Source organism: Pteronotus mesoamericanus, unplaced genomic scaffold, assembly GCF_021234165.1.
Source record: "Pteronotus mesoamericanus isolate MK-2021 breed Mesoamerican mustached bat unplaced genomic scaffold, CSHL_Meso_final contig_221, whole genome shotgun sequence".
In the NCBI taxonomy this organism is placed as follows: domain Eukaryota; kingdom Metazoa; phylum Chordata; class Mammalia; order Chiroptera; family Mormoopidae; genus Pteronotus; species Pteronotus mesoamericanus.
This window is the reverse complement of record NW_026555092.1, coordinates 2,050,195-2,072,828: the sequence shown is the minus strand read 5'-3', so window position 1 is coordinate 2,072,828 and position 22,634 is coordinate 2,050,195. Positions and strand designations below refer to the sequence as shown.

The 22,634-nt window shown below is 46.4% G+C and overlaps 2 protein-coding genes across 2 annotated transcripts in view; one reads left to right on the top strand and one right to left on the bottom strand.

Moving 5' to 3' along the window:
* HSPG2 (heparan sulfate proteoglycan 2) overlaps positions 1-3,295 on the top strand; it is a 97,478-nt gene extending 94,183 nt beyond the window's left edge. The window contains exons 102-103 of the mRNA XM_054571692.1: positions 13-116; positions 236-3,295. Coding sequence (XP_054427667.1) covers positions 13-116; positions 236-408 — 277 coding nt within the window. The 3' untranslated portion in view covers positions 409-3,295. The remainder of the gene's footprint in view (positions 1-12; positions 117-235) is intronic.
* On the bottom strand, positions 793-10,356 carry LDLRAD2 (low density lipoprotein receptor class A domain containing 2). Its single transcript, XM_054572189.1, is given in 8 exon segments — positions 793-861; positions 2,154-2,311; positions 4,881-4,979; positions 5,192-5,217; positions 8,355-8,628; positions 8,631-8,722; positions 8,724-8,772; positions 10,275-10,356. Coding segments are annotated over 8 exon segments (849 nt in total).
* Positions 10,357-22,634: the final 12,278 nt, after the last annotated feature.

Sequence of the window (22,634 nt, the reverse complement as noted above, 5' to 3'; positions counted from 1 at the left end):
CACCCACCACAGAGAGGGCCGGAGAGGCTCCATCCAAGTGGATGGTGAGGAGCTGGTCAGCGGCCAGTCCCCAGGCCCGAATGTGGCGGTCAACACCAAGGCCAGCATCTACATTGGTAAGTCCTGGGCTCAGGCCCGGGTGCAGGGATGGAGCTCCTGCAGACCTCCAGCACGTGTCTCCCTCTCCCCCGGGGCCCCTGGAGCTGACGGGTCCTGTCCTCCCCGCTCCCTGCAGGCGGAGCCCCCAGTGTGGCCACGCTGACCGGGCGCAGGTTCTCCTCAGGCATCACGGGCTGTCTCAGGAACCTGGTGCTGCACTCTGCCCAGCCGGGCGGCCCTCCCCCGCAGCCACTGGACCTGCAGCACGGAGCCCAGGCGGGGGCCAACACGCGCCCCTGCCCCTCGTAGGCAGCCGCCTGCCCCGCAGGGACTCCTGGGCAGCGTTCCAGCCCCACAACGTCGAGTCTATTATTATTAATATTATTATTATGAATATTTTGTAAGAAACTGAGGCGATGCCACGCTTTGCTGCTACTGCCCTGGGCTGGACTGGAGGGTGGGCCTGTCACCCCCCGCGTGAGCACACCTGGGCGAAGCCACAGGCTGAGGAGCAAGGCAGGTTGGATGGGAGCAGGTGCCTCAGAGGGGCAGGCATGTGGCTGAGCGGGCTCAGAAGTGCCTCCGCCAGCAGAGCCCCATGGCAGAACCGGGCCGCCCGTCCCTGCAGCCCTCGGGCAGCCCTTGTCCCTACAAGAACCAGCCTCGGTGTACAGCCTGGGTCCTCACCAGCCACTAGGAGCAGAGGGCGTCGCAGTGGCCTTTGCCACCCTCCTCTGGGTAGCAAAAGCTCTTTAGTGCCAACTGTGGAGCAAAAGGCAGCTCACCCCTGGACAGGCAGCCCCTGCCCCCGTTAGCCCATGTCCCGGCCCCCTCCACCTTCACCTCCCCCTGGCCAGCTGGTCTGCATCCCCCGCCCCGCCCCCACGCCCCGTCTGGCTGCAACTGCTGGCCCAGGGTGCCTGCCCTCAGGGGCTACAAGGGAAACTCCACCCCAGCTCTTCCCAGGAGCTGCTACAGGCAGAGCCCAGCACTGAGAGGGTCTCCTCGCCCACACCAGGCCACATCCCCCACTGACCTGGAAGTGAAGACCCAGGAGATATGGGGGGAGGAGGCATTGGTGGTTGGAAAGAGCTAGTGCCTTGAGTGGGGGAAGCTAGGACTCAGGATGGAGGGACAGGAAGGGGCCATGACAGCCCTACCCCCTCATTGGGAACCTGAGGGCCCAAGTGAAGGCAAGCGCCCTCCCCACCAGCAGTCCCCCAGATGTTGGGTTGGGACGCCTGACCTCTGTGTCCTACAAGGGACCCTCCTGTGGTCTTTGTCTTGATCTTTTCTTAATAAACGGTGCTATCCCTGCCAGGGCGGTCCCCTGTGTCTTTGACTAGGGCTTGGCTCTGTGGACCCTGAGGGTGGGCCAGAGAGGCCGAGCAGGGCAATGAGGTCTGGGGGTGAATCAAGACAGCCTCAGGTGGGCAAGGCCCCTGCTCCCCGCCCTGGCCACGGAGGTCCCACCCTTCACTGATGCAGCAGAGCACCGGCCACCACACGAGCTACAGGGCCATTCACCTCCTGGGGCCTTCCCCATAGCCCTGCGAGGCAGGAATTGTCCCATTTTCCAGAGGCGCAGACTGAGTCTCAGAGGGTTATGTGACCTGCCCGGGGCCAGACAGCCCTCTAGGGGATGGGGGCTCTGTCCAACCTCAGAGTCCGCCCTCCTTCCTCTGAAGCCACAGTCTCTCTACAGATGGCCTCCCTGACTTGGAAGGCCGGCCTGCTCGGCTGCAGCCCCGCAGGGGCCACCTCGCCAGGGCACATGTGGCAGATAGTGCAGCTAAGGCAGAGGCCAAGAGCACCGGGGTGCCAGGCCAGCCGGCTGGAGGAGCAGCAGCGCCAGAGGAGGCCAGTGAGGAGGCCAGCGGAGGCTAGGAGCAGCGAGGAGGCCAATGCCACCTTCTGCAACCAGGGACCTGCGGAAGGAAAGGGAGAGGCCACTCAGGCCTCAGCCTGGGCCTGCTGCCCCGTCCCCATCACCTGGAAAGGGACGAGTGATCTTGGTGGGAGGAGCGGGAGCAGAGGGAAGGAGAGCCGCCTACCTTCCGGAGCTGCATCCTGCCGTGCCGGGCCGTGGCCTGCTGGGCGTCCACTCTGGGCTGCAATCTGGAGGGGGCCTGCCCAGCCAAGAGCTGCGGAGACAGTCGGGGGCTTGGAGGTATCATCCGTACTCCCTCCTGGCCAGGCATCAGAGAGGCACCTGCGGTGGGAAACAGCAGCGCTAACACAGAGAACAGCCCCTTCTAAGGCATGGCTATATCTCACTTACTCCTCCCCAAGCCTCCCTGAGTTTGTTAAAATTAGTATTTCCATTTTATAGATCATGGAAGTGAGGTTAAGTCGCTTGCCCAGGTCCACAGCTGGAAGTGATAGAGGACTTGAACTCATGCAGTCTAGTTCCAGGGCCTGGAGTTGATGAATGGAGCTACTTCTCAGGAGGGAGGAGGTGCATGTATTGAGTGTTCTCTGTGCTGGGCCGTTTACCTACCATATTTCTCTTAAACCTTATAGCAACTCTGGAAAGTTAGGCTTATCACCTATTTTACAGATAAGGAAGCTGAGGCATAGACAGGTTCATTCTTCCACTCATTTGACTCATATTTCTCTGGCTTCTACTGTACCCCAGGCATTGCTCTAGGGACCGAGGGATACAACAGGGAGCAAAATAAACAAAAAATACTTCATGAAACTGGAGATGTGGAAATGTGAGAAGACACAAAACAAATTATGTCATGTCACATGGAGATATAATTAAGCAGGGAAAAGGGACGAGGCATGTTGGCTAGGGGGAAGGTTTCTTTTTATTTTATTGCTGAGAAATATACCGCAATCAACCATTAACCATTTTTAAGTGTACAGTTCCGTGGCATTGAGCACCTTCGCATCGTTGCACAGCCATCACCAACATCTGTCCCCAGAACTCTTCATCTTGCAAAACGGAAACTCTGTCCCCATTAGCCGCTAACTCTCCATTCTCTCTGCCCCCCAGCCCCCGGCAGCCACCCTTCTCCTCCCTGCCTCGAGGAGTATGACTACTCTAGGTGTCTCGTATCAGTGGGCTCGTGCAGCCTTTATCCTTTTCTGGTTAGCTCATTCCACGTAACAGAGTGGCTTCAAGGTTTCCTCCATGTTGTAGCGTGTGTCCAAATTTTCCTCCTTTTGAAGGCTGAATAAAATTGCATTGTGTGGCTATATCACATTTTGTTGATCCGTTTATCCGTTCATGGACACAGGGTTTATATATATATATATATATAAAGGGATCAGGAGAGAGCTCACTAAGAGTGAGGGTTAAGCAGAGCCCCCAGGAGGCAGAGGGATGCGCGTGACAACCTCTGGGGAGGCACCTGCCAGGCAGCGGAGAGAGCTGGTCTTGAGATCAGAGGTGGGAGCGAGAAGGCAGGTGGGAGCTGATGGTGGCAGATCGCGAGGACCCTGGGGCCCCCAGGAGGCTTCACTGTGTCTTTGAGGAGCGTGGAGGGTCCTGAGCGCAGGGGTGACATGATCTGACTCAGTGTCTCAGATGACTCCTCTGGCCAGGGACCTTAACTCCCCAGTCCTGTGTGGGACTTCCTCCCAGAGAGAACCGTACGGGAAGGGGGCAGAAAGGGACAGTGGAGAAACCCGACAAACAGCAACGCTGACAGCCCTGAGTCCGGTTGGGGGAATGTGCCTGTGATGTGATGAAAACGACACGCGTCCTTCATAGTCTTTCTCCTAAGAAGCCCTAACTCCAGTCTTACCATGAGAAAAACATCAAACAAATTGATGTCAATGGCTTGGTTACGAGCTGCAGAAAGGAATGAAGGGTCTCTTGACAGTTTGGGTGAGAAGGGGAAGCAGGTGAGGAGCCGGACACGGGAGGGCTGTGCATCAGGAGTTCAGTTCTGGGCCAAGTTAAGCTTGAGATGCTGCCTACACATCCACATGGAGAAAAACAGGGAGGTGGTTATGCAACTGGAGTTCAAAGACATTCCAGCTGACGACGCATTATACAGGGGGCCACGAGGGAATGGGTGTGGAGGATGGAGGAGGAGCAGATACGAAGACTGGGCCTCATGGCACAGAGCGACGGGGAGATAAGGAGGAACCTGCAAAGGAGGCTGAGGACTGGTATGGGAGGTAAGTGTGTGGGGTCCTGCGAAGCTGGATTTCACCTCCAAGCCTGGTGCTTTGTTTTGCAGTGAACAACCTGTTCAACAGTACATGCCAGCCCTGTTGGGGAGAAGGGGCATCTCCACACTCCCACGAAGGACATTCCTGGGTGATCTGGTCTCTCTGTACTCAGAGGTCATTCCTGGTTATGTTGCTCACTGACTCTGACCTCGAACCTCAGTTTCCTCCCTAAGCCTCAGTTTCCCCATCTGTAAAGTATGTGAGTCAGACTGGATCAATGGTTTTCAAAGGAAGTCTTACGAGTCAAAGTCAGGTTCCTCAGTGGGATGTGGGGTATAAATAGAGCATCTCTCCTTTTGATGTCTTGACCCTCCATGCAAGGCCCCATTTAGGAAGAGCTTCTGCCACTAAAATACCATTTGAGAGCAACTGGATCAGATCTCCCCTAGTGTCACCCTGGCCCTAACTTGCTCCGATCCTCGGGTACTCTGGTCTAACCTGATTCCCCACTGCAGGTCTTCCCCTTCCCCTGTCCAGCCCAGCCCCTGCCTCTGCCCCTAACCCTCCCCCGACGGAGGCCCCGGGTAAGGGCAGCTGGGGCCCAGCTTCCCTCCTAGCTTCTCAGTGGGGCCCAGGCTGCACCTGTCACTGACCTCTGCAGTTGGCTGGTGGCCAGGAAGCCTGGTCACTGCCATCGCTACAGTTGTCCATGCCCTAGAGGTGGCTTGCCAGGCTCAGGGGCGAGGGTGCACCTGAGTTCCGACAGCAGACATAGGACCACAGCAACCTGGGGTCAAAAGGGGAAGCATGTTATGAGGACCTTGGACCAGCCTGTAACAGCAGGATGAGCGGCCCTATAGTGAGGGAGTGTGGGGGGTGTGGGGAGAAGGCTGTTTCCATGTGCTGCGCACGAGAGCATGAATGGGCATTTCATGGGAGACAGGTGTAAAAACAAGAGGATGACACCGATGTTGACAGCGATGATGGCGGCTAACATTTACTGAGTTCCTATTCCTTGCCAGGCATGGTTCTAAACACTTCCTTCATTGACCTCCCAGTTCATTAAGTTCTCACAATAACCCTCTGGAGTAAGTATTGTTATTAACCCCATTTGAGATGAAAAAACTGGCACAGTGAGGCTAGGTCACTTGACCAAGGCCACACAGCTCACATATAAGTGGCGGAGTAGAAGTTCGGTCCCATGCTCATAAACACTGTGGCGCACAGTGGGTGTGACCATGTGTCCGCGCATGTGTGTGCACGCAGCCTGTAGCATCCCAGTGAACCCAAACACTTCCAAGCAAGCCCTCGCTCCCGGCCTTGCCCCTGGCATCAGCTCTGCCTGGCATTCCCTTCAGACCTCCCCTCGGTAGGCCGTCGCTGCCTCCACGTGAAGACAGCACGCCACCCCTTCCCCAGGACTCCCACCCTCCTGATTGTGATTCGAGTCCCTCTGCAGCACATTCCCCCTGAGCAGAATGAGGATTTACTTGACTATTTGTTTTCAATCTGTCTCCCCAACCAAAACGTCAGCTCAAAGAGGGCAAATATTTCTCCTTTGTTCATTGTCGGAGCCCTAGAGCCTAGAACAGCACCTGGCACGTTGCAGGCACTCAATTCATATTTGATAATGAGTGAATATCCACACAGGTGAAAGAATTATATGACTCAGTGCAAGAGTATGACAGACAGGCTGGCTTGCCCGGCATCCCACTCTGTGAGAAAACCTGGTTCAGGTGGGACTGCCAACCCTGTGGCTCAGAGATGGGCGTGGGCACTGGAGCACTCCCTTTCCTGGCCAGGACAAATCAGATTTGACCCCAGATTTTGCTAGAACCATGAAAAAGGTGCTTGCTCTCTCTTTCATTGAGGCTAGAGCTGTAGGGGTAATTGTGGCCTTGGAGCAGCAGGCTCACCTTGTTGCCAGGTAGAAAGAGGAGCTGCCTGCAATGGAAGCCAAACAGACCCATGCAACGCAAAGAGGGAGGAAGAGAACAAAGAGGCCAAGCCCAGGTGACATTACTTGATCTCCTGGATCCAGCTATACCTGAACCGCACATTAATATCCCAGTTACAGGAGACCCCCAAAATTCTCCTTTGGCATAAGCCAACTTGAGCTGGGTTTCTTTCATTTGCAAATGAAAGCAAATAGTCTAAAACATAAAAGATATTTAGGTGTGAGAGTGGAAGGCCAGGAGAGAGAAAACAAACGGTGGTGTGGTAGTGTATGGGGAGTCATGTGTGACTGTGAACGTAAGACTGTGCACGTGAGCCAAGCAGGGTACACTTGCAGGTATGAGCAACTGAGGCTGTGCATGTAGCCCAAGGGTGTGAAATGAACCTTCATTCAACTGACAAAACTGATCCAAGGAAGCCAGAGTTGCGATAGGGCGTCACCATCACCGCCTTTATTTTGGAGCCCAGTCCTGCTAAACACAGAGCAGCAGCAGCATTCTTGGCCTCCTTGGCTGATAGCTGATCCTCAAGAGGGGAAGGCCACTAGGAGAAATGGAGTGAGGAAAAAGAGGAGGGAGGGAGGGAGGGACAGAGGGACAGAGGGAAGGAGGGGTTGATTTCTAATCAGGCCAGTGAGAGCTGTTTGCAAAACAACCTCATAGGAGCCCTGGCCAAGTAGCTCAGGTGGTTAGAGCATCATCAAGATACATTAAGGTTGTGAGTCCAAATGCCAAGGTTGTGAGTTCAATCCCTGGTCAAGGTACATATAAGAATCAACCAATGAATGTGTGAATAAGTGGAACAACAAATCGATGTTTCTTTCTCTCCCTCTCTCTATCTCTTTATATCTCTGACTCCCTTCCTCTCTCTAAAATCAACAAATAAAAAATTTTTTAAAATTATAGGAAACTACAGGAGCCAGAAAGGGACCCCAAGCACCATGAGTCATGGCCCCAGGGATTTAGCGATTTAGGGTACAAAGTTCATAGTGTTCCTCCCAGATCCAGAGACTAATGGGGAAGGGAGTGAGAATCTAAAATCCAATATTCAGACCATGCACAATTGCAGGAAAGAAGTGCAGGGGGACTTGACTAAAGAGACAAATGGACAGAGTGAGAGCGCCCAACCCCAAGCCCTGTGTTAAAGGGCTGGGTGTCCAGGGCCTGGCATGCCGGGTCTCGTTCTAGGCGAACCTGTATGGGCGCTCAGGGACCCCCGCGTTCTTGTCTGGAAGTGCTCACAATCCCGTGTTTAGTCCAGTCTAGGTTTTTAGCTTGAGATGGCAATAAAGCTTCTGTGTGGTTTTGGAATCTTCTAGACTTTAGCAGCTCATCTGCTCACCACCCCTGGACAGAGCCTCAGCTGTGACTTTGGTGAGTTGTGTCTCCATTCCTGGGGGAACCGGTTGGTGCTGAAGCCCTGAACTCTATTTGAGAGAGAGGACGTACTCCAGCAGTGAAAACCCTGCTGCTTCCTGACCCTCCCCGAGCCTGTCTGGCATCTATAAATATGAGGATAAGAATGCTGGCACAGCAGAGCCGCTGTGAGGAACAGATGAGGCCTGGCACACAAGGGGCCAAAGGCAATGCTTAGTGAGTCATTGGTATTAATATCAGTTCCCTTTCCTTGCCTGAGGGGGTTTCTGTCACTTACAATTATGAGTTAGGACTAGGCCCCTCAGCAATCATCTGAAGGGCTGACCTGGGACAGAGGGGACAGTGCGTGAACGTGAGAGTGTGTGAGTTGTGTGGAAGTGTGCAAGGGGGTACTGTGTCTGTATGAGGTGTGTGCGAAGTAAATTGCGTGTGTGAGGTGCAGTGTGTGAGGTGTGTCGGTTGTGTATCGCCGTGTGGCCGTGCAAGGTGTGGAGCTGTCAGCATGAGTGTATGAGGAGGTGTGACTTGTGCGCGTGTACAGTGTGTGTGAGTGGGTGGGTGGTAGAGTGTAGGTTATGTGTAGCAATGTGTGTGCGCACAGCCATGGAAGCCAGATTTATGGGGTTGGCTTTTGGGTCTGGAATGTCCCTTACTATGACAAACCCTAATCCTGCCACCACTTACCACCTCTCTTCGGAGCCAGTCCCCTTCCTTTTCCAGTGCCCCCTGTGCCCCCTTGGTGGCCGCAGCCCTGCAGTTGCCCCCAGCTTGGATGCTCTGGTCCTGACCAAGAGCCCTAACCCACCCAACCAGAAAGAGGTGACTTTGCCCACGAAGTCCACGCGGGGCTGGCAACCTGTCGTGACCAGACGGTGGCCCAGGAAGTCCCCAGGGGACGCCACCGGGACAGGGGTAGTCGGGGCGCAGAGAGGCGCGCCCAGGGGCCAGGGCGCTGCCGGCGGACCCCAGTAGAACTGCAGGTAGAAGCCGGAAGCGCACGCCTCCGCAGACGCTGGGGTGCAGGCATCCGGCGCGGGGGATGCTGGAGATGGCGAGGTCAGGCTGTAGGCCAGAAGCGGAACTGGAAGCGGATTCTGTCGCTGGGGGTCACCGCCCGCACCCAGAGCCCGCAGTCGGTGTCCGGGGCGACGAAATAGAACCTGCAGCAGCCCGTCCCCCTGCCACGTCTGTCCGCAGAGGTCCACCAGGCCGGCTGCAGCGGAAAAGTACGGGCCCTGAAACCGCGCAGCCTAGTTCCAAGCCTGGCTCTGCCTCCTGCTCGCTGTGTGACCCAAAGTAAGGCACTCACTCTCTCTGAGCCTCACTTTCCACATCAGTAAGGTGGGGATGAGCAAGCAATCTCAGAATTGAGGATTAAATGGTTCAATTTAATTCACCCTGTCCATCTCATTAAAAAATACCAGAAGGTGTTTCAGAAAGTTCCAGATTTTAGAAAGATAACATGATGTGTATACAGGACAAAACAGAAGTAGGTTTACAGTTGTGAGTACACAAAACGGAGTTCATTCTTGTATTATTTATTTTTGTATTATTTTCCATATGAGCAACTGTAAACCTATTGCTACCTATAGACAGCAGTACAGAGTATTGTGTTGGGTTACATTTTCAGAGCAATTGTAAGAACATTTTAAGCAGGACAAATAAAGCCTCCTGTCAGTTCCAGTCAGGTGTTGCCAATAAATTAGTTAAGAACAGATTTTGGTTTTCACAGCTTTTTGTATTTTGGGATCTTGGACATACAGGTAGTTAGTGCTTAAGGCAGTGCCTGACACTTAGTGTTCCTGCAGGGTCAGCTGTTCTCGCTGCCTTATTTAAGGATGGGGTGATACAGTTGGGAACCTGCCCACCCAACAGCCTCTCCCTCTCTTTGCTAAAAGAACCCTGATTTAGCCCTGGCTGGTGTGGCTCAGTGGCCTGAGCGCCAGCCTGCCAGTCACCAGTTTGATTCCCAGCTAGGACACGTGCCTGCGTCGCTAGCATGCGGGCTGGGTCCCCAGATGGGGGCGTGCAAGAGACAACCAATCTGTGTTTCTCTCGCACATGGATATTTCTCTCCCTCTCTTCTTTCCCTCCTCTCTCTCTAAACAATAAATAAATAAATAAATAAATAAATAAATAAATAAATAAACTCTTTTTAAAAATCATTAAAAAAAAACACAAAGCAAATCCCTGGTTTAACCTCAGCTACCAGGGAGCAGCATGCCAGTGTGGGGGATGAGGAGTAGTTAGTGAACTGAGTGAGCACCTTCTATGTGCCAGGTTGTGTAAGTGTCTTGCATGGCTCATCTTGTCTTACTTATGTGCACAACAATAAATTCTCTGTAGGGGCAAGGATCTGATTCCCATTTTACTGCTGAAGAAACTGAGCCTTAGTGAGTTGAAACAACAATCTCAATGGTAGCAATGCTGGAAGAGGCAAAGTGAGCATGTGAACGCAGGGTTTCCACTGCCAGGTCTGAGGGCTCTCCCATCCCTCCCCAGACCCCTGCTTCTGGGTGGCTTTGAGCTCCAGGCTTCCAGAGCGGTTTGGGTAGACTTGGGTGTGCCAGGCAAGACCAGGCATGGGGTTTCCCAGCCTCCCCCAACTCATAGAGGTCCCAGCCCATCAGGGTAAGTGCTGATTGGGGAAACAGTCTCCAAGGGTGGCGGGGTCCAAATCTCCTGCCCACCCCAGCCAAGCCCCTGCACACTCGCCTGTCTCCAGAGCAGACGCAGTCAGGGCAGCTGCCCCCAGCAGGAGCAGCCTTGGGGGCAGCTGCAGAAGAGGGGCCTCCATCCCGGCCTCGCTGGTCACCTCCTCAGACCACGCTTCCCTGAGCACCTCAGTCTGAATTAGTACTCTCCTTCCTTGTCACTCAGTCACATCTCCCCAAATTTGTTATATCAGCACTGACTGGAATTATTCTGCTTAATTAGATCTTGTACATATTGCCTCTTGGTCCCTACTAACATTATATTCCACAACCGATCTTTGAGTCCCTAGGTCATAGCACAGTGTCTGGCATAGGGCAGGTGTCCAGGAAATAAGAATAAACATGCAGCATTGAGCAAACGGCCTCCCTTTATCTGAGTGTAAAAGAAAAGGATTGAACTATTTCAGGCTTTTTCAAAACTTGCTCAAAAGGTTTCTTACATGGAACCTTAATATATAAAACTGAAATTTTTCAACTCTCAGTTTCCTCATCTGAAAAATGAGGTAATGATGGTTCCAACTTCATAGGTAGGTTGTAAGTGTGAAGTAGCAATGTAAATTGGGTAATTAGAATAGTGTCTGTCACATTGTAAAATGCCAATCCATGTTAGGCTGAATGGTGACTCTTTTTTTAAATGTTATTTATTTATTTATTTTTAGAGAGAGGGGAAGGAAGGAAGAAGAAGGAAACATTGATGTGCAAGAGATACATCAATTGGTTGCCCCTCACACGCCTCCAGCTGGCGTCCTGGCCCACAACCCAGGCATGTGCCTTGACTGGGAATCGGACCAGCGGCCTTTCAGTTCACAGGCTGGCACTCAATCCACTGAGCCACACCAGCCAGGGTTGGATGGTAACTCTTAATGTCATCACTATGATTGAAATAGAGGTGCTTCATGTTTCAAGACACCCCAGTAGAAGCCTGTGAGACAACACCTCCAAGTCCCAGGACTCTATGGAAAGGTGAAAATCGCTCATGCCAATGCTCTCTAATGTCTCTCCTTCCTAGAGCTGACAGTCAATGCAACCTTGATGTCTTATTGTATATGATGTCCAAGGCTGGGCTTTGGGCAACTTTCAGAAGACTCAACTCTGCCCTCCATGGGAATGGATTTACCATAAAACTCGTAATGCTTAAGGTTTAGGTTACATTATTTGCATGGGATTATTTATTTATTTCCTTTTTAACTTTTCAAAATATTTTATTGTCATTGGTAATACATTACATTTTTCAAACAAGCAGTGACTAACCCCTAAACCATATCATGAAATCTTTCTTGTGATTTGATTTTAGTAGTGAAGCACAATCAATGCCTCAAGTGATGTTTGAAGTCATCTGGGTAACATCAGAATAATTGATATTTTTTAGTTGTCAAATGACCATAATTACTTATAGTGGAAAAACCTCATGAAAACACAAAAGAAGGAAGTAATGGAAGAACGGAAATAAAAAAGACATAAGACATATAGAAAACAAATAGTAAAATGGCAAATGTAAATCCTACTTTATTAGTAATTACATTAAATGTAAATAAACACTCAATGAATAGGCAGAGACTGACAGAATGGAATTTTGAAAATGATCCATGAGGCCTGGCCGGGTAGCTCAGTTGGTTGGAGCATTGCCCCAATACACCAAGGCTGTGAGTTTGATGCCAGGTCAGGGCATATACAAGAATCAACCAATGAATGCATAAATAAGTGGAACAACAAATCAATGTTTCTCTCTTTCTCCCTTCTCTCTCTCTCTAAAATCAATCAATCAATAAAATTTTTAAGTGATCCATGAAAATGTTGTCTATAAGCAACACACTATAGATTTAAGACACAGTTAAAAGTAAAATGGTAGAAAGAGACATACCATTCAAACAGCAACCAAAAGAGAGCTGGAGTGGCTATACCAATAATAGATTAAAAGAGGCTTTAAGATGAAATTTTACAAGAAACATAGGAAGACATTTTATAATGATAAAGTGGTCAACATATCAAGAAGATATAACAATTATAAACTTATATGTGACTGACAAGAGAGCTCCCAATTCATGAAGCAAAAAATAATCAGAATTTAAGGGAGAAACAGAAAATTCAACAGTAATAACTGGAGACATCAATACCCTACTTTAATAATGGATAAAGTAGCTAAACAGAAGATCACCATGAATGGAGAAGATTTGAATAACATAAGCCAACTTGTCATAACAGACATCTATAGAACATTCAACAAATGCTAAATATACAGTTTCCTCAAGTGAACATGGAATATTCTTGAATATTCTTAGGATAGACCATATATTAAGCCATAAAAGAAGCCTCAAAATTTTAAAAGGATTGAAACCATGCAAAGCATGCTTCCTGATCACAATGAAATGAAATTACAAATCAATAACCAAATACATTTTGGAAAATTCATAAATATTGGAAATGACGACACTCAGAAATAACTAATGGGTCAAAAGAGAAATTACATGGGAAATTAAGAACATCTTTAGATGAATGAAAACAAAACACAACATACTTAATGTATGCAGCAAAAGCAATGGTTAGAGGGAAATTTATAGTTCTAAATACCTATGTTAAAAGAGTAACGCTTTCAACTCAATAATCTACACTTCTACCTTATTAAACTAGAAAACAAAGAAAGAAAACTAAACCCAAAGCTAGCAGAAGGAAGGAAATAATAAACATTACAGCAGAAGTATATGAGAGAATAGAAGAACAATAGAGAAAATTTCAAAACCTGAAATTTGGTTCTTTGAAAGCATCAACAAAACTGACAACATTTAATTAGACTAATAAAAAAAGAAAGAGGACTCAGATAACTAAAACCACAAATAAAAGAGGTGATATTATTACCAACCTTACATAAATAAAAAGGATGTAAAGGAATACTCTAAAAAATTGTATGCTAACAAATAAGATAACCCAGATGAAATGGACGTATCTCTAGAGTGGTCAAGAACATTCAATGAGGAAAGAACAGTTCAGTTCAACAAATGGTGCTAGGTCAATTGGTATCTACATGCAAAAGGAGGAATTTGGTCACCTAACTTATACCATCTACAAAAATTAACTCAAAATGGATCAAAGACCTTAATGTGAGAGCTAAATCTATAAAACTCTTAGAGAAAGTATAGTTATAAATCTTCATGACTTTGACTTAGGCAATAGTTTCTTAGATATGGCACATAAAGCATACTCCACAGAAGAAAACATAAAGTGGGCTTTATAAAATTAAAAACTTTTATATATCAAAGAAGTGAAAAGACTCTCCACAGAATGAAAGAAAATGTTTGTAAATTAAATATCTGCTAAGGGCATCCAGAAAAACACAATTCAATAATAAAAGAAAACCCAATTTTTAAAATGGGCAAAGGTGTTCATTAGATATTTCTCCAAAGAACATATACAAATGACCAAAAAGCACATGAAAAGATCCTCAACATTATTTATCATTTGAAAAGTACAAATCATAACCTTAATGAGAAGCACTTCACACCTACTAGGATGGCTATAATCAGAAAGTTAAACAATAAGAAGTATTGTTGAGGTTCTGAAGAATGTGGACCATTCATATATTGCTGGTGTGAATAAAATGATGAAGCCACTTGGGAAAACAGTATGGAAATTCCTCAAAAGGTTAAAAACAGAGTTATCGTATCACCCAGCAATTTCACTCTGAGACATACATACTCTCAAGAAAATTGGAAACATATATTCACAGAAAAATATGTACAGGAATGTTCAAAGCAACATTATTCATAATAGCTAAGAAACAATTCAATTGTCCACCAACTGCTAAATGGATAAAGAAAATGTGACATGTCCATACAATGGAATATTATCAAACTATAGAAAGAATAAAAATGTTCTACATGCTATGACATGGATGAACCTTAAAGCATGCCAAGCGAATGAAGGCATACACAAAAGGTCCTGTATTGTATGTTTCCATCTATATGAAATTTTCAGCATATGCAAATCAATAGAAACATAAACGAGATTTTTTATTTCCAGAGGCTGTAGGAGGAGGGAATGGGGTGTTACTGCTAATGTGTATGCAATTTCTTTTTTTTATAGTAAAATGTTTATTTATTTATTTTTAAATTTATAAATCATGCTTATTCTGACAGTTATCTCAATTTTTCTCCCTGTACCCCCCTCCACCCATCCCACCCCCACCCCCGCTCCCACAGTCAATTTCGACTCTTGTCCATGTCCGTGGGTCATTCATACATGTTCTTTGTCTAGTCCCTTCCCCTTCTTTCCACCATTGTCCTCTTTCTCCATCCCCTCTGGTCACTTTCAGTCTGCTCCATGTTTCCATGCCTGTGGTTTATTTTGTTCATTAGTTTATTTTGTTGACTAGAGTCCATTTATAGGTGAGATCAATTGATTTTATTTATTTTTTTAATGTCATAGTTAATTATAAAATATTAAAAAATTTAAAACCATTATAAAGTCTCAGCAATTAAACCAACATAACACCAGCACAGAAATAATCAAGTAGATCAATGAAATATAATGAGCATTCTAGAGACAAACGTATATATCTGTCTAACAATGTAATATATGATTAAGTTGATATTTCAAATCAATGGGTGAAATAAGCCTTATTCAACAAATAAGGTGCATGGACCACTATTACTTGAAATATAGAGTCCTATTTCACACATTATACAAGAAATATTCAGGTGAGTTAAAAATCAATATGTGGAATCTAAGGAGTTTTCGGAGAAAATACAAACCCAGAAGCTATAAAGTAAAATGTTGACAATATGGCTATATTAAACATTTCATACTGTATAGTAATATACATATAAAAAAGTTAAAGGACAAGTAATAGAATAGGAAAGTATTTGCAACACATCTAAAAAAAGGTTAATGGTTTGTTTGTTTGTTGTTTTTTAGGGAAAAAATTCTACAAACATTCAATGAAAAAATGGATAAAGAATACCAAAAAGTCATTTAAAGCTTTTTTAAAATGATAGAAATAGGCAAGAAATATACAAAAACAGGTTTAGTTTCACCAAATAATAAAGGAACAACTAAAATAACACATCATTGTCGCAAACAGATTAATACATATTTAAAAATATTGGTAATATCAAGTATTGGCAACTGTGAATGGAACTGGGTATTCATAGACTCTTTTTCTTCATCTTAAAGCAGTCCTTTTAGCATATTTTGCAGTGTTGATTTGGTGGAGGTATATTTTAGCCTTCTTTGGTCTGGGAAACTCCTTATTTCGCCTTCCATTTTAATTGAGAGCCTTGCTGGGTAGAGCAGCCTTGGTTGCAGGCCTTTGCTTTTCATGACTTGGAATATTTCTTGCCATTCCCTTCTGGCTTGCAGTGTTTCTGTTGAGAAGTCAGCTCCTAGCCATATCAGGGCTCCCTTATATGTTACTACCTGTTTCTCCCTTGCTGCCTTTAGGATTCTCTGTCTTTGATATTTGCCATTTTAATGATGCTGTGTCTTGGAGTGGGCTTCATTGGGTTCTCTTGAATGGTACCCTCCGTGGTTCCTGGACACATGTGACTTTTTCTCTCCTCCAATGAGGGAAGTTTTCCAACATTACTTTTTCAAACAGGTTCTCTATTCCTTCCTCATCCTCTTCTCCTTCTGGTATACCTATTATCCGGATATTACTACATTACACATTGTCCTGCATTTCCCTAAATGTCTCTTCTTTTTTTTTTTAGTCTTTTTTCATTTTCTTGCTCTTTCTGGGAGCTTTTTTCTACCTAGTCCTCCAGCTCACTGATTCGATCGGCTTTATCTAGCCTGCTTTTGATTCCTTCTACTGTGTTCTTCAATTCAGAAATTGTATTCTTCATTTCCTCTTGTCTCTTATTGATAGTCTCTATGTCCTTTTTTCATGCTGATATAGTTTGCAGTGAGTTCCTTATAATTTCCCTGTAGTTTTTTGTAATTCTCTCTGAGCTCACTGAGCTCATTTTGTTTCCTTAGAACCATTGTTTGGAACTCAGTATCTGATAGTTTACTTGTCTCTATTTCATTTAGTTCTCTTTCTGGGGATTCCTCCTTTCCCTTTGAGTGGGGTGTATTTCTTTGTCTTCCCGTTATTTGTGATACTCCTTTTTTGCTTCTGCTTCTTAAGTTTATCTGTCTTGATTTCCTGACTTTGTGGTGTGAATTTCTATGGTAGGAGACCGCTGTTTTTACTTTCTGGACCTGCCTCTGATGATGTCAGATGTTGTCTGTCTGAACTTAGGCAGTCTGTTCAAGACTTCCAGTAATCTACTGTTTGTGACTGTCTCCTTCAGCTGCTAATCTAGTCACTCTGTACTCAGCAGACTCCCTTAGACAGCTCAGGGAGGGGCGGGGTTATTGGGTCCTCTATCACTGCTGCTGTATGGGGGAGGAGTCAGCACCAGGATCCCTCCTGCTACTCTCTCCCTTCTTTCCCCAAAGCCTTCATCCCCAGTCTCCCCTCAAGTGTTTCCAGACCTCTCTACGCCCACTTTAGCCAGGGATCTACTATCTGTGGCTGCCATTCTGCACTCAGCAGGTGGCTTAGACAGCACAGGGCGGGGTGGAATCCCACCTGGGGGGTGGGGCTATTGGGTTCTCTGATGCTGCTGACGCTCAGGGGGAGTGGTCTCTGCCTGAGCAAGATGGCCACTGCCGCATGGGGGATGCGTCAGCACCGAGATCCTGACGGCTACTCTCTCAGTTCTCTCTCCAAACCCTGCTTCCCCAGTCTCTCCTCAGGCATCTCTATCCCACTCTTCCCCGCCTTTACTGGAGACCAGGGTAAGTGGCTGCAAATAAAAATTTATGTGTTGGCCTTTTAAATGGTTCTTTGTGTCTCCAGCCGCCTGTCTCTGGAAGAGAGCAACCCTGCCGCTTTTCGCAGCTGGCTGTTTTCTGTGTATCTTTTGGGCTCTGGTGCTGTGGGCTAGAGATCCCTGCTGTTGGTCTAGACCCCGCTCTTCTCAGGGGGATCCAACTGGCTGTTTCAATATCCTTCTGGTGCTGCCGCCCGTGGGCGCCACTCCTGCCTTCTCAGGTCTGTACCGCACTCCTTACCAGTTAGATTGCGCTAAAGCTGATTCTTCTGTCTCCAAGGTTACAAGGCTCCTCTCTCGCTCTTCAGTTATTTGTTCCAGGTGATTTCTCCACCATTTAGTTGTAATTCTGGGTTGGTCCTGGGAGGAGGTCAGTGTGACGCCCACTCACTCCTCCGCCATCTTGATTCCTCAGGATTATTTATTTTTATAAAATTTGCGAAAGTGAGATATTTTAACCACAGTCAGTTTAGACCACTGTCTCTTTCCACTGACTCTTCCCGTCACACCTTTCTGCATGTCAGATGGCCACAGGCATTTATGGATCTGACTAAGGAGGTGTTGGTTTGGGTTTGGGTTTGGGGGGTGTATATACTTACAGGGCCCTGTCTCCTTGCATGTGTGGTTTTATTATTTCTAGATGCCCCAGAATGGTTTCCCTCCCAGGAATACCGCTAATGCCCACTGTGCTGTCCTCACCAGTGCTGTGAGATGAAGGTGCAGAATAGAGGTCATTATTTTGCCTGGCCCCTGAGGTATGAGGGTATGGAAAGAGAAATAGGTTTGAAATGTATGAAACTAGAACTAGCCTATGGAAAAACCCTCCCAAATCTTACTGCTCATATATGTAAGAAATGTGACAGAAGTTATCCCAAGTTTGACAACAACCCGTAAGAGTATAAATAACCTTACCAAAAATGAATTGCAAAGGTGAAGAAGAAATAAAAACGATCACAAATAAAAAAAACACTAATTTTGATCAATCATGCTGGAGGGAAGGCTGTATTATCTTTGTAGCTCTGTTGTAGAAAATACCATACAGCTGTTGTCCCATAAGGGACAGAAGAGCATGCACCCAAAAAACTAAGTAAAAAGTACTACAGAGGAGGCCTGACTGGTGTGGCTCAGTGGACTGAACACTGGCCTCTGAACCTAAAGGTCGCTGGTTTGATTCCCACTCAGGGCATGTGCCTGGGTTGTTGGCCAGGTCCTGTGGGTTAGGGACTTGCAAGAGGCAACCAACTGACAGATGTTTCTCTCACACATTGGTGTTTCTTTCTTTCTCTTTCTCCCTCCCTCCCCCTTACTCTAATAATAAATAAATAAAATCTTTTTAAAAATACAAAAAACGTACTACAGAGGAGTGGTAGGTACTTGACTAATTACAGTTTGTTATTACTTCGGATTTATATTGTTTGTGGTATTTGTCAGGTAAAGTTGTGATTTTTTTAATTCTAAATAAAGATTCACTTTCAAGCCTGGCTTTGTGTTTATAATTTCATACTTTTCAGGAGAGCCCTCAGATTGTACATACTTCAGGTCCTACAACACCTGGCCCCCAGGGAGCTCACGGCCTGGTCGGGGCTTCTTATTAAACAAATAAGTAAACAAAAAATCATTACAATAAAAAAAAATGTACAACAAAAAAGAACAGAAAAAAATCATTAAATAAATTGTCATCTTAACTATAATAGGAACGTGAGGTACCTGGGGAAGTCAGGAAAGATTTCCCAGAGCATTTTTGAGTTTGTTCCTGAAGGATGTGTAGGACTTTCTATGCAGAAACTGTATCACATGCATTCCAAGCAGAGTACCAAGCACATGTCACAGTCATAGCAGAACCCATTCTGGGAACAGGCTGGTGTGGCTAAGCTGTGCTGCGCAGAGAAGTGGACGAGAGCGGCAACCATGTCAACAACAACAAGAACTTCCCAACCCCTTGACTGGGCTCTGTGCCTGAAATGTCCCTGTCCTGAACCAGGGACAGACTCCTTGTAGAGCCTTTCATATTTCTAGTGACCATTTCTTAAGTGTTTATAACATTCCAGGCACTGGTGTAATCTTGACACATGCTTATCACACCTAAACCTCACAATGACCCTACAAAGAGGGCACCTTTATTTTTTTACTTTATTTTATTTTATTTATGTTTAGAGGAAGGGGAAGGGAGGGAGAAAGAGAGGAAGAGAAACATCAGTGTGCAAAAGAAACATTGACCAGTTGCCTCTTGCATGCACCAAGTGGGGACTGTGCCCACAACCCAGGCCTGTGCCCTGACCAGGAATCCAAGTGATGACATTTTGCTTTGTCAGGTGATGCTCAACCAACTGAGCCACACTGGTCAGGACCAAAGAGTGCACTCTTATGAGCTTCACTTAAATGATAGAAATCTGAATACAAAAAATGGTAATAAATAAGTTTTGTAAGGTAAGGAAAGTATAATATTCCCCCAGGTTTCATTTCCTAGCTGTGTTGGGCAAGTGACTTAACTTCTCTGTACATCAATTTTCTCATCTATAAAATAGGGACAATACTAAAGTATCTTATTGCCTTATTGGGAAGATTAAATTAAAACAAAGGTGTAAATTCATTTTTCAAATATCACTAATCTCCATTTAGGCATTGGAGATATTTCAGGGAACAAAATAAGCAAAACTCTATCCTTGTGGAACTTATATTCCAGCGTAGAATAGTAAGTAAATTATATGGCGTATTGAAAAGTGTTACATATTAAGAAGAAAATACATAAAGCAATGCTGGGAAATATGAAATGTCAGAGATGCAGAAATTTTGATAGGCGAGCCAAGGAGTTAGGGGAGCTTGAGGGAAAGAGTCTTTTGAGTACAGACATAAAGGAAGTGAAGGAGTCAGCCATGCAGTTATTTGAAGGAAGAACATGTTTGGCAGGGGGAATAGCAAGTGCAAAGGCCCTGAGGCAGGAGTATGCCTGGCACAGGCAGCACCACTGTGGAGTGAATGTAGCAATGCAGAGGCTGGCAGGAGATGAGTCAGATCACATACGGCTCTAGAGGTCAGTGTAAGGACTTTGGCTTTTTCTCTGAGATGAGAACCACTAGACAAGGCCAGGTGCTTCAGGACCAGATAGAAGACTATTAATAAGTCTAGAAATGATGGTGGCCCGGACCAGGATAGCAAGAAGTCAGATTCTGGACATATTTTGAAGGTACAACCAATAGGATTTCATTTCCTGGTAGATTAGATTCGGGGTATAAAAGAAAGAGGTGAGTCAAAGATGGCACCTGTTTTCCACCTGAGCATCTGGAAGGATGTTAGTGCCATAACCGAGAGGGAGAGACCCGTGGGGTAGGAACAGGGTTGGGGGATAACGAGGAGCTCAGTTTGGGACACATTCAGATTGAGATGCCTGCTGGGCATTCCAGGGAAGAAGACAAGTGGTGGCTGGATCTCCAAGTCTTGAGTTCAGGGGGAAGTGTGCACTGGGGATAGAATTTTGGAAGTAGTCAGTACATAGATGGTATGTAAAGCCACAAGATGGGGTGCTACTGTTACATGAGTGAGCAGAGAAGAGACGAAGAGAGGACAAAGGGTCTTGAACAGTGCCCTAATCCCCTGGAGAATTCAGCTAGTACCCATGGTTCTGGAGGAAAAAATGTCCGCTAGGGGGCAGCCAAAGCCAATAATACAAGGATGAGGAACCCTGCCAAGTATCCTAGAAGCAGCTCCTGCGAGGCTGCAGAATGCCTCTCAGCTTAGATGCCCCAGATCGTGGCAGCTTACCAAGAGGCCAAGAGCTGTCAGAATCTCAGGACTGAGGCTTCTGTCTCATGACTACATGTTCAGGTAACTCTAGAGATGGACAACTGCCCCGCCCAACCAACATGCCCTTATTATTCTGTACAATGGGTCAGTGAGGTTGGATTATCTCTCGGGGCTTTTTCCCCTGAGACCTTCTTTTCTTTTCTTTCTTTTTAAATTACAGCCTACACTCAATACCATTCCAAGTTAGTTTCAGATGTATACTCAGATCATCTTTGAGTCTTGGATTTGGGCTGAGGCTTCTGTATCAAGGATATTACATCTCATCTGTCACATTCTTTCACGCAACTTATAGTTTGGGAAGCTAATAGTAAATAACTATTCATTGACACCAATTCCATGCCTGGTGCTTTGAATACCTTCACTTAAAATGTGCACTTGCCCGCTGGCTGGTGTGGCTCAGTGGACTGAGTGCCGGCCTGTGAACCAAAGGGTCACCAGTTTGATTTGATTCCCAGTCAGGGCACATGCCTGGGTTGCAAGCCAGGTCCCCAGTGGGGGACACGCAAGAGGCAACCACACATTGATGTTTCTCTCTCTCTTTTTCTCCCTCCCTTCCCCTTTCTGTAAAAATAAATAAATAAAATATTTTTTTTAAAAAAAATGTACACTTGGCTCTTGGTAGCATAACTCCTTCACTCAAGATGAAAGCCCTGAGGCTGGTCTGCTCATCTCCTTTCATAGAAGGGAAGCCAGAGTCCAGAGGGATTAGGGGCCTTGTTCAAAGTAGCCCTTGAAGTGGGAGGCCACGCTAGGGCTGCTCATTTCCACAGGGCTAGGGACCCATTCTCTGCTTACGATGTCATCCCACTTTGACCTTGAGTCCAGCCTTCGGGGCTGGAGTATAGAGGTAAAGACACACCTCTCCTCTCAGACAGCTCAGAGAGTAGCAGACAAGCAAAACAAGAGTAAACAAAAGTATGATTTGGCATAAGAGCCGAGGCTGTGGGAGCAGAGAGAGGGTAACCCAGCCTCCTCTCGATCAGAGAAGCCAGATTATTGTTAAAATTAAAAAGTATTAATAGAATGAATAATTAATATAAAAAATTGTCATCAATGATTCAATCAATCATACTTTATTGGGTGCTTTCTGTTTGCTCGGGACTGTTTTCATGTATCAGCTCATTTACTCGTCCATAGTGCCGTAAGTTAGGTCCCATTGTCATTCCCATTTTACAGATGAAGAAGTTGAAGCACAGAGATGACGTGGGGGATCAGTCTGCCTCTCAGAGGCAGAATTGTCTGAGCTGAAACCTGAAGTCTGAAAAGGACCTTCTCCAGGTGGAGAGAGGGTCGTTGGTGTTCCAGGCAGAAAGATAAACATGTACAGAGCCGTGCTAAGCTGAAGAGAAACATGGACTAATTACAACAACAGCAACACTGGTTGGAGCTCTGTCTTCTCCTGGCTTGGTAAGATGATGTGCCATGGGCATTTAGGGGACTCATGATGTGACCTCAGTGATGGGACAGATTGCAATGTTGTCAGATACTTAAAGGATATGCCTTGTTCGCTATGATTCTGGTAATATTGATTCGGCTTTGTTGTAAAGCATAAGTGTAACACGGTCAGGGGGTGGACTATAGAGTGCACGCGTTTATGAATTATTCCCCAGTTCTGCTCACAGCATCTTACTGATTCCAGCTGTTGAGGGTTGCCTGCTTCCCAGTGGGGGCCAGCTCACATCTTAACAGAGTCAAAATACTAGGGTTGTTTCTTATTTGCATTTCTGTAAAATCTACAGTCCAGTGGG